Consider the following 11,872-nt stretch of genomic DNA (forward strand, 5'->3'; position numbering starts at 1 on the left):
GAGAGCTGCACATAACTGCACACAGCAGCTTTCTAAGCAGAGAGGGATTCATACACGCACTGTGTGCTCCCCCCGCCCACACACACACACAGACACACACACTCTGGGCTTCCAGGCAGACGGGCGGAGTCAAGACTCAGAAGGGCTGGACCGATCTTCCCCTCTTACACAGAATTACGAGCCAGCGTATTGGTTTAGTGTGGTGGCTGGAAAAGTTGTCTGCTAGCTACTTTGGAAGATGGTCTGAGTCTCTCTCTTCTTTTTCCCAAGGAGTCCCCTAGTCACCGAGCTCCCAGGACTCCAGCAGGTAACTATTATCTTTTTCTTTCACTAGCTTTTAAGCACAGCAGCATCTTGTTCTTAGAGATGATCTCCAGGTGCAAAATTTGGATTTGGCCCCTGAATTTCAAACACGCTCAAGCGCAGGAGGGTCTGATTAATCTCCCAAGTAGTGTAGCTTGATAGAGTCTTATTTCCTGGGCTCTTAGTCCAGTCCCACCTTCTGAAAACACAACTCATGCCAGAAGGAGAAAGCACGGGTGCATGTGCTGTTGCTGAGACATTTAGCCACCAAGAGTGAAGGGCCATGTGATTTTTCTCATCTCTTCTGTGTGTCCATGTCTTCCCCGTCTATCGTCACGTTTTGTTTTGCCTCATTCTGCGGTCACTGCATTTCCCCTTTCAGCTATCCCTCCCTCCCTCTCTGAGCTGAGTCACAGAAGAGACAAGAGTTACAGAGTGAACGGGAAGCTTTTGGTCCTTAGTTCCCCCGTGTGCCTCCATGTCAGATAGTTCCCCCCCACGCTTCAGGAAAAGTGACTAATTTATTCCTGAACCATCTTTGAAAGATGATTACAGATGAATGTTCAAAAGTTAAGAAAGTCGCTGCTCCTGTTCCAGCAGTAGCCTTAACCTGCCTGGGCTAGATCCTCATTCACTTTCACATGTCCATGGAGTAAGTGATTGATTGATACCAGCATAAATGAAATCAGAATCTAGTCTATTGCCTTTGCTCTAGGTTTGTTTCCAGGCCAGGGTTGCTGGCCCTCATATGGCATTGGATGATGGCTGCTTTGGCACTGGGATCTCTCAGCCTTCTGCCATGAGAGCAGCTCTCCTCGCTGGCCCTGGCATAAGTGCTTTGTGTTAGTGCTGGAGTGGGGAAGGCACACGACCACTCGGAAATTAGCTCCCTGCAGATAGAATTTTTCTGACATTCGAGCAGCTAGCAGTAAAACTGGTTACGGACCTGTTCCACAAAATGGGCAGCTCAGCAATCACCACCTTATCCTTTGTGGAGTTAGAATAAGCCTAGCCTGCAATGTTCCTCAGATGCTTCTCTAAATTGAAGAGTGAGGGGGGAGGGAGTCATTAACAGAAGTTTAAGGTGAAAGAATTGAAATGAAAAGTCTCTTTGTCGTGTGTGTCGTGAAGGAGCTCAGGGTTCGTTATACAGCCCAGCTGGGATACCAGGCTACCTTTGGGGGAGTGAGAGCAGAATATTGACTAATGATAGGAGAGACGCCCTGGAGGTGGGGAATAGACCCTCTGACATGTGGCTTCCTAGGGCTGAGATCCGGAGTGGGTGAGTGTGATGGTGCAAAACCTCGCTAACTGTGCTCCAGAACCTAGGAAGCTGCCCTGAGCCCTCTCCCATTGGGGCCCTGCCCTCACCCCAGACAAAGGGGAAGGGAGAGTTCCTAAGTGCAGCTTGCTTCCTCCCTGGTGACATTTAATATCTTATAAACTGGGGTGAGATTCTGTGCCCAGGAGAGCGAGGGTCTGGCAGCGCTGGCTGGAATCAGGCATTTTATGCAAGTGCCCCATTCCGGCAATGGATATTTACTCTAACTTGCCCCAGTCTCTATTTATTCCAAACCTTTCACCTCTCTCAGCTCTGCCTATGCATCTCAGTCCTGAGGTGCAACACTCCTTGTCACTCCAGCACAGAGTCCTGAATTAGTTGTGCCACGTGTTGTTTCCAGTGGTGATGTTGATACCCATCCAGTGGGCACTAAACGAAGCCCACCAACCTTCATTACTTTTTTTAACCTACTGCAGGCTAAGATTCAAAGGCAGATCGCCAGAGTTGACAGCACAGGGATTTACCCTGCTCGGTGCCACTTAACCCAACATTTTCAGAATTAAGCCAGGCCAAACTGGAGCCTAATTTGCATGCGCCATCACCACACGTGTGCACAGGATCACAGTAAATGCACCTACAAATGACTATGTAGGTGTGTGTCTGTCTGCTTGCAGGCACATTACCACAGCTGCATGCATGGTTGCAGGAACTGCACACATTAGGTGCTCCACTGAGTATGCATTTTTGCCACAAGCACCGTTTTCAAAAATTGGTGGGTCCTTCTCTCCTATGGGGTGTTTCCTTTGGCAAATCATAATACTGCATTATGGGCAGATAGGTATTAGGACTGTTCGGACACAAATACAGTGCCACTGAATCTTGGTCTTGAGCCCCAAGCAGGGACAGTGGAGAAGGACTGGATGACCTAGCCTCATCCATCTTTAACCTCTGTGCCTCTAAGCCGTGTGCTGGTGGGATCTTCAGAGTCTTCGTAGCTCTAATGAGCACCCATGTCGCAGAGGACGAATGTGCTGTACTGCGGCGATTCCCAGGCACGGTGGTTTCATAAACAGCCCGTGTTTCAAGAAATCCCTTCAAGGCTCTGCTGTGGGTGCAGCCTGTCCTTTGAATCTGCATGAGCCTTGACCTAATGTCCCCAGCATTAGCTGAGATTACAGCTCTTATCTGCAGGGCCCTTAAGGTTTGACATCTTGGTTCCTCCTGCCCTATCTTTGCTGGTATTAGTGTGACGACAAGCGCCTGCAATAGTGGAAGTACTTGCTGAGCAGCACCAGAGATAAATCTCCAGAGTGACGCAGGGCACCAGCCAGGGCTCCATTAGAGGGTTTGTGCCAGCAGGTGCACATGCCATATTTATAGTGCTGGGAATGGAAATAACAGTCAGGATCCATTTAGAGCTTGGGCCAAAATAATTCCATCCTGCTCTCTCCCTGGGATTACCTGAGGTGACCAACATTTACTAGCACATGCACTGGAGAGGGAGATGGGCTTGTGCATTTCATCCACACACCTCAAACAGAACAAGTTTTCAGTACCGAGCCGGGATGGACTCTCCCCTAGGGGGAGAAGAATCAGAGCTGCGTCTCTGGGCCATTTGTAATGGACAAGGCGCATCACTGAGACTGCAAACGAGGACATATATTTTCTCCCAGACTGATACTTACTTAGAATGCCCACCGCTATAGCCTCTAAGCAGCTCTTTGGGACTACGGATTTCCCCGGGACCACTCACATGAGTAAGGATTGCAGGATCAGCCCCTAAGAGTGTGCACCATTTGTTACTAGATCTACACCTTGACCAAGTATCAGAGGGGTAGCCATGTTAGTCTGGATCTGTAAAAGCAGCAGAGAATCCTGTGGCACCTTATAGACTAACAGACGTTTTGGAGCGTGAGCTTTCGTGGGTGAATACCCACTTCGTCAGACGCAGGTAGTGGAAATTTCCAGGGGCAGGTATATATATGCTAGCAAGCAAGCTAGAGATAACGAGGTTAGTTCAGTCAGGGAGGATGAGGCCCTGTTCTAGCAGTAGAGGTGTGAAAACCAAGGGAGGAGAAACTGGTTCTGTAATTGGCAAGCCATTCACAGTCTTTGTTTAGTCCAGAGCTGATGGTGTCAAATTTGCAGATGAACTGAAGCTCAGCAGTTTCTCTTTGAAGTCTGGTCCTGAAGTTTTTTTGCTGCAGGATGGCCACCTTAAGGTCTGCTATAGTGTGGCCAGGGAGGTTGAAGTGCTCTCCTACAGGTTTTTGTATATTGCCATTCCTGATATCTGATTTGTGTCCATTTATCCTTTTCCGTAGTGACTGTCCAGTTTGGCCGATGTACATAGCAGAGGGGCATTGCTGGCATATGATGGCGTATATTACATTGGTGGACGTGCAGGTGAATGAACCAGTGATGGTGTGGCTGATCTGGTTAGGTCCTGTGATGGTGTCGCTGGTGTAGATATGTGGGCAGAGTTGGCATCGAGGTTTGTTGCATGGATTGGTTCCTGAGCTAGAGTTACTATGGTGCGGTGTGCAGTTGCTGGTGAGAATACGTTTCAGGTTGGCAGGTTGTCTGTGGGCAAGGATTGGCCTGCCACCCAAGGCCTGTGAAAGTGTGGGATCATTGTCCAGGATGGGTTGTAGATCCCTGATGATGCGTTGGAGGGGTTTTAGCTGGGGGCTGTATGTGATGGCCAGTGGAGTCCTGTTGGTTTCTTTCTTGGGTTTGTCTTGCAGTAGGAGGCTTCTGGGTACACGTCTGGCTCTGTTGATCTGTTTCCTAATTTCCTCGTGCGGGTATTGTAGTTTTGAGAATGCTTGGTGGAGATTTTGTAGGTGTTGGTCTCTGTCTGAGGGGTTAGAGCAGATGCGGTTGTACCTCAGTGCTTGGCTGTAGACAATGGATCGTGTGATGTGCCCGGGATGGAAGCTGGAGGCATGAAGGTAGGCATAGCGGTCGGTAGGTTTTCGATATAGGGTGGTGTTAATGTGACCATCACTTATTTGCACCGTGGTGTCTAGAAAGTGGACCTCCCGTGTAGATTGGTCCAGGCTGAGGTTGATGGTGGGGTGGAAGTTGTTGAAATCGTGGTGGAATTTTTCTAGAGTCTCCTTCCCATGGGTCCAGATGATGAAGATGTCATCAATGTAGCGTAGGTAGAAAAGGGGCGTGAGTGGACGAGAGCTGAGGAAGCGTTGTTCCAGGTCAGCCATAAAAATATTGGCGTATTGTGGGGCCATGCGGGTGCCCATAGCAGTGCCACTGATCTGGAGATATATATTGTCATCAAACTTGAAATAGTTGTGTGTGAGTATAAAGGCACAGAGCTCAGCAGCCAGTTGTGCTGTGGCATCATCAGGGATACTGTTCCTGACAGCTTGTATTCCATCTGTGTGTGGGATGTTTGTGTAGAGAGCCTCTACATCCATGGTGGCTAGGATGGTGTTTTCTGGGAGGTGACCAATGCATTGTAGTTTCCTCAGGAAATCAGTGGTGTCACGGAGATAGCTGGGAGTGCTGGTGGCATAGGGTCTGAGTAGAGAGTCCACATATCCAGACAGTCCTTCAGTGAGAGTGCCAATGCCCGAGATGATGGGGCGTCCAGGATTTCCGGGTTTGTGGATCTTGGGTAGTAGATAGAATAACCCTGGTCGGGGCTCTAAGGGTATGCTGATTTGTTCTGGTGTTAGTGTAGGGAGTGTCCTGAGTAGATGGTCCAGTTTCTTAGTGTATTCCTCAGTGGGATCTGAGGGAAGTGGCCTGTAGAATTTGGTATTGGAGAGTTGTCTGGCGGCCTCCTTTTGGTAGTCAGACCTGTTCATGATGACAACAGCACCTCCTTTATCAGCCTCTTTGATGATAATGTCAGGGTGGTTTCTGAGGCTGTGGATGGCATTGCGTTCTGCACGACTTAGGTTATGAGGCAAGCGGTGTTGTTTTTCCACGATTTCTGCCTGTGCACGTCGGCGGAAGCATTCAATGTATAGGTCCAGACTGTCATTTCGGCCCTCAGGAGGAGTCCATGTGGAGTTCTTCTTCTTGTGCTGTTGGTGGGTGGGTACCTGTGTATCGGTGCACTGTTCAGTGTTGTCCTGGAAGTATTCTTTGAGTCGCAGACGGCGAAAGTAGGCTTCCAGATCGCCACAGAACTGTATCATGTTGGTGGGGGTGGCAGGGCAGAAAGAGAGTCCCCGAGATAGGACAGACTTTTCTTCTGGGCTGAGTGTGTAGTTGGATAGATTGACAATATTGCTGGGTGGGTTAGGGGTACCACGGTTGTGGCCCCATGTGTCAGGTAGGAGTTTAGACAGCTTACAGTCCTTTTTCCTTTGTAGAGAGGTGAAGTGAGTGCTGTAGATCTCCTGTCTTATTTTAGTGAAGTCCGTTTTTATGGAAGTTTGGTTATTAATGAAGGTCTCCAGGTTGGAGAGCTCTTTTTTGATGTTTTCCTGTTTGCTGTATAGGATGCTGATCAGGTGGTTCCTCAGTTTCTTTGACAGTGTATGGCATAATCTCTCACTGTGGTCTGTGTAGTATGTAGATAGCAGTGGATTTTTTACCTTTAGTCCATTTAGTATGATGTCCATCCGTTTGCATTTGGAAAGGAAGATGATATCTGTTTGTATTTGTGCAAGTTTCTTCATGAGGTTGATGGATTTCCACTCCATACGGCTACCTTGACCAAGGTAACTTTCCACTGCTGCTCCCCTAGAAGCTTGTTCTTCCTGGGTTCTGTTTTTGATTCAGCACCCACTGCATTTCTGGGGGGGCCGGGGCACAGAGCAGGTCGTCTTTGCTGAGCACAGCCCCCACTATGCTGGAAGAGTAGCTTTTAACATCAGATGAAACGTGCCAGCGAATTCTTGCCCTGAAACACGCCTGAACCTGCTGATGGCATAAGGAGGCCTCTCCCCTGCCATATGGAAGCGTGTGGACCCGCATCACTTGCATGCCAATTTCAGCCAGTCCTCCCTTCCAACCACATCCTTCGTTAACAGGTGGGTGGAGCCTGGTCTGGGCCCTGGGCTCACCCAGGAAAATGTGTTTGCTCAGAACTTGGGAAAGACACATCTCTCCTCTTCCTGGTCACTCATTACCTGCAGCTCTATGGGGAAGGATGGGGGTTCCGGGGGGGGAAGGGGGCGGACTGGGAGCAGAGCCAGTGACTCAGTCCCCTCTCAGAAGACCAGTCTAGCTGGCGTAACAGCCCTTACACCAACAAACCTCACCTACATCCCTCAGGATTTAATTACAAACAGCTCTGCTCATTCCATCACACCTTGATTGTTCATAAGCAGATGGCTCAGAGAACCCCAGAGACAGGTCTTAGTCATGGTTGGTTCTGTTTAAACAAAGATTTGCCAGGCCCTACTTTGAATGTCCTTCCTCCTCGACCCTCCCATTTAGAAAGCAAGTGCTGTCCAATGGTTAGGACTTTAACCTAGGAACCGAGAGGCCCATGTTCAATTCCCTTCACCACCACCGATTCTCTGTGTGACCTTGGGTGAGTCATTTAGCTGCTCATTGCCTCAGTTTCCCATCAGTCAAAAGGGGATTGTAGCACACCCCTACCTCACCGGGGTGTGTGAGGATAAATGCATTAAAAGAGTGTGAGGTGCTCACAGGCAGTGATGATGAGGGCCAGATATGGACCTGAGAGAGAGATTGTCCCGCTGCTCCACTAAGCTCTGGGAACAAGATAACATCCCGGCCCTGGGCTCAGCTCTGAGAAAGCTCTGCAGAAGGAAGGAGGAGGCAGAGGGAGATTTGCTCTGCAGACTAGCACACCCTGGAGCTGACTGAAGAGACATGAAAGAGGAGCAGACAGTGCGGGGATGGATAAAAGACCAGAAAGATAAAGCACAGCCCGTCAGTCCTACCTGATGGTGTCATCTGACGATTTTCTGGTAATTAAACTATTAACTCCATGACTCAGAAAGCCACAAGTATAGGAAGAGAGATGCCTCAAGGGCAGCAGAATTCAGTGGAAGATGCCACAGCTTGAATCCTAAAGCCCGGTGTTGTCAGAACCCAGCAGAGAAACTAGAAAAGTAGCTCCAGGATGGAGAGCATTGATTGGACATTCCATCCCTAATCCCCGGGAAATCCCCAGTGCAAACAGACGTGACACTGGCAGCCAGGGCCTTGAGGTTAAATCTGCGATTTTCCAAAGTGCTTAGAGGAATTAGGTACCCAACTTCCATTGACTGTATGGTGGATTTAGGCACCTAACTCTCCTAGTCTCATTTGAAATTCCCAGACTAAAACAATATCTACACTGATATTGTGGTAATCAGATGCTGAATTTCTTCTGTGCAGGGTTGTGGTGGCCATTTTGGTCCCGGGATATTAGAGAGACAAGATAGGTGAGGTAAAATCTTGTACTGGCCCAGCTTCTGTTGATGAAAGAGACACGCTTTCGAGCTACGCAGAGCTCTTCTCACTAATTTCCAAGATTTCCACTCAGCAATGCACACATCACAGTATAACTGGCCAGAATGCCTGGGTCACTGCTTTGTTCTCTCAAGTCATATAGTAATAATAGATAATTAACAATTAGTATTTTTACAGCAGCTTTTATCCAAGCCTTGCATGCGCTAGGCCTCCTGACAGCAGCTTTGCAAGGACCACTTAACAGCGGGTAAATGGAATTACATGCATTTATTATATATGTATATACAGAGTTGGTAAGGTACTTAGTCAGTGCCACACAGCAAGTCAATGGAAGAGATGGAAATAGGGCTCCTGGCATCCAGCCCCCTTCTCTAAGCATCAAACCAAGCTTCTTTGTTTGAAATGTGCGTTCACAAGTTTACATTTCTGCCACGTCTGCCTTGTACAAAGTGCTTCAAAATACAGATGTCTGCAGAAGTAATATGCTATGCCAAGGACGAACCTTGATAAAAGTTTAAAACTTAAGCAGGGTTTCCAAATACATGAGACAGCAGCACCAGACAAGCTCCAGACATGCAGGGTAGGGTTTGAAAATCTCACCCAAAAGGCCATTCCGCCTGCTTGTGGCCCTGCTCTATTGCTGTTGATAGTAAAAAGAGCAAAGTGGGGAGTGGAGGAGGCTGAGGCCTTAATGTGACCTGAGAAACCAGAGGAGGAAAGTTGTATTTTCAGCCTAGGTTGGGAAAGGCCGGGAGTGAGATGGAAAGAGACAGTTGGTGATTCTGTAGTGCCAGGGGTAACTGAGAGGAGAGAGGGGGTTAGAGATGGGATAGGGAAGGTGAGGAGCGGGTAGGATGGGGGGAACCGTGGAAGAGAAGGGAAGGGGAAAATATGGGGTGAGTGGGGAAGAGGGGATGAGGGGGATGGGATATATAATTATAGGGTCTTTTCCGGAGTGTACTGCTCTGTGGCCTGCTTTATCCGTAACTCTTTCTTTTTGTGGCAGAGCGGAGGAGGATGGAAGTCATGGGCAGCCCAAATCCCACCATGTCTGCCATTCCCAAGCACATCCTGGACATCTGGGTCATTGTGTTGATCATCCTGGCCACCATCCTGGTCATGACATCCATGGTGCTGTGCCCAGCCACGGCTGTCATCATCTACAGGGTGCGGACTCACCCCATACGCAACGGGGTCGTGTGAGAAGAGAGCCCGGGGCCGGGTGGCCTCCCTCAGACCATGCTGAGAAAAGACAGTGGGCGAAGCATGCAGCTCCCTGAGCTGACTCCATGTGAGGCAACACTATGGAGGGGTGGGGACCAACGTGTCAGCCAGGACATCGCAGGATGCACAGGCTGATACTCCTGGGAACAAAACTCCCTGTGAGTCACCCAAATGCACCCAAGGGAGCTGGGTTAGTCACCCACTCTGACTGGTGACAAAGCTTTTTCTGGACTCTGGATGGGTGAGTCCCCCGCAGTGGGTGCAGTGGCTCAGAATGCCCCTGTCTGGGCTTCACCTCATGCGCTTCAATCAAAATGGCCCCCTTGTATTTACCCGGCGAGCTACTCAGAAACAACAGGGAAGCAGGCCAGGCGCCGCAGAGGAAATGTTCAACTTCTGAGAGCAAAGCTGTCGAAATGGTTTCCAGATGCAGTCGCTCTGGACGTTGAGCGACTGGCGCCGTGCCGCTCTCCCTCTCTGCAAGGGCAGGGGCTGGTGACCTCTGGCTCCTCACAGCTGGGATCTCCCATCTGCATGTCCCAAGCTCCCCCAGGCACTGGAGAAGAACAAGGAAGGGAAGTGGGGTTCAGTGAAAGTAATTTATTTGGCATGGGGGGGAGGGGATCCATGTAAGGTGGCAAAAACGGGGGATGCATTTGGCTTCTGTGTTTGCAAGGCCTTGGGACCGTATCAGCATCATTAGCACAGTGAAGGGCCCTGTCAGTCTTGCTGTGTTGCAGGCATATGGTACCAGAAATGTACTAGGTGTGGTTTCAGAGGAAGGCCCTTTGGCTGACAGGTCTTGGGAGTGACACAGCATCATCCCCAGGCAGCCAGTCACCCCCTTTCTGGGCTTGTCACCTTGTTTTGGTTTCTTAATATCTTTGTACTGAAAGGGCTAGATTGGCGCCTGCTGAGCGGGTCCAGCCGGGATCAGTCCCAGGTTGCAATGTGCCTCCACCCTGCTCTAGAGAGGCCCCTAGTCCAGGGCTGCGGGGCCTGTCCAGTCTGGGTGGTCCGTTCAGCCCTTGACCTCTCTCCAGAGATTGCCAACAGGGAGGCCGTTACTTTGGTGCTCTGTGTGACAGGGACACCCGGCCACTGGGAGCTGGACTCATGGTACACAGACTCTCCCCAGCCGCCAGAGGGTAAATCTGTGCTGGATGTGAACCAGTGCTGAAGACACTCCCCACCCCACATGTCCTTAACGAGCGCAACCCACGTAGTTCTCCTGCAGCCCCTCTGCTCTTCCTCGCCCCAAGATGGGGAGGAAATGGTTAACAAAACAGGAGAATGCACATTCCAAGTCAGCGCCCAGAGAGGAAGTGCAGTGAGGGGTGAAGAAGTGAGCCCCTCTTAGTACTCAGCAGCCAGTCTGGCTTGGGTGCACCCTCTGGATATAGATTATAGACTCAAAGCTAGAAGGCAGCACAGGGTTATTTTATGCTCACCTGTAATGGGCAGCTGAGACTGCTTGGACAGAACATTTCTAAACGGGGCCTAGGTATGTGAATGCAAAGGGATGCACTAGGGCTAGCAGGGCAATGCACTCCCCAGTCTCACTGGGAGAACCAGCTCACAATCCACTTAAAGCACCACGGCAGTGAGTCTGCAAGCCTTGTTCTTGAGGGGGGTATTTCTGTGCAATGGAAAAGCTCTGTGTAGTATGGTACAGTTGGCAGCCAGTGCCCAGGAGAGGGAGGCCAAGGACTGGGAAAACTCAAGACAGGAGTACTTTGGCCCTACTATGTGTTGGACCCAGGCATGGAACAGCAGGGACACTCCCAGGAGTTCGTGAGCTGCTTCCGAAGACTGGAATAATGGGGGAAGGGGAAGGGACCGTTGTTGCAGCTTGGGACTATGTGTGGAAAGGCTGCCCAGAATCTGGCTGTGCTGTACCTAGCTGCAGCTATTGCTCACCGGCTGTTGCTTTCCCAGACACTAAAACTCAAAACTTAGGCTGCCAAATTTGCACCTTTTGAGGTACAAGAAAAAGTTATGGGGGAAAAAAGGAACGGGAGGGTGAATGCAGTGTACAAAGGAAAAGCGTGACATAAATGTATTTATAGGGTGTGCGTGAGCAAAATCACCATCATGTAAGCTGTGATATTGCACCAACACATGGAATAAATGGACTTTATTCTACATGTGTGGATGTCATGATGTTCCATCCATGCTAAGGACATTATTGGGTCCATAAATCCTTCCTACACTGACCTCACCGGCAGCGTTGCCTGCACTCCCTGCCTGTCCTGAGCCATGGCCCTGGTTTTGTTGATGTGTGAGATGGGGAACTCCTCAAGCCGTGGACCATCTCTTCTTCTGTGCTCTGTAACAGATTGTGTATATCATCAGCGCACCGCATTGCAGAGGTAGGTACAGCTACAAAAAGAGAGATGAATATGCTTAATAAAGTAAATAGCGTCAGATGGAAAACAAACAGGTAAGATAAAATCCCACAGAACCCTTAACAAAAACCAGACCTACCCATGGCACACAAAGTGCTTGCTGTGGTGCTGCAGCATGAGGTTTTATCTTCTCATGTTCAGGCTGATCTGTGTAACTCGCTCCTCTCGCTGGATGTCTTGTGACCACCACAACCTCACCGTGTGAAGCACAGCATGGCTCTTGGTGCAGGGCTTTACGTGAGCAAACACG

The 11,872-nt window shown here is 49.7% G+C and overlaps 1 protein-coding gene across 1 annotated transcript; it reads left to right on the forward strand.

Moving 5' to 3' along the window:
* On the forward strand, positions 1-11,359 carry SMIM3 (small integral membrane protein 3). Its single transcript, XM_032771906.2, has 2 exons — positions 1-307; positions 8,997-11,359. The coding sequence occupies exon 2, from the start codon at positions 9,008-9,010 to the stop codon at positions 9,191-9,193; it is 186 nt and encodes a 61-aa protein (XP_032627797.1). The 5' UTR covers positions 1-307; positions 8,997-9,007; the 3' UTR covers positions 9,194-11,359.
* The last annotated feature ends 513 nt before the right edge of the window (positions 11,360-11,872 follow it).

This window comes from Chelonoidis abingdonii, chromosome 7 (assembly GCF_003597395.2).
Source record: "Chelonoidis abingdonii isolate Lonesome George chromosome 7, CheloAbing_2.0, whole genome shotgun sequence".
NCBI classification, from domain to species: domain Eukaryota; kingdom Metazoa; phylum Chordata; order Testudines; family Testudinidae; genus Chelonoidis; species Chelonoidis abingdonii.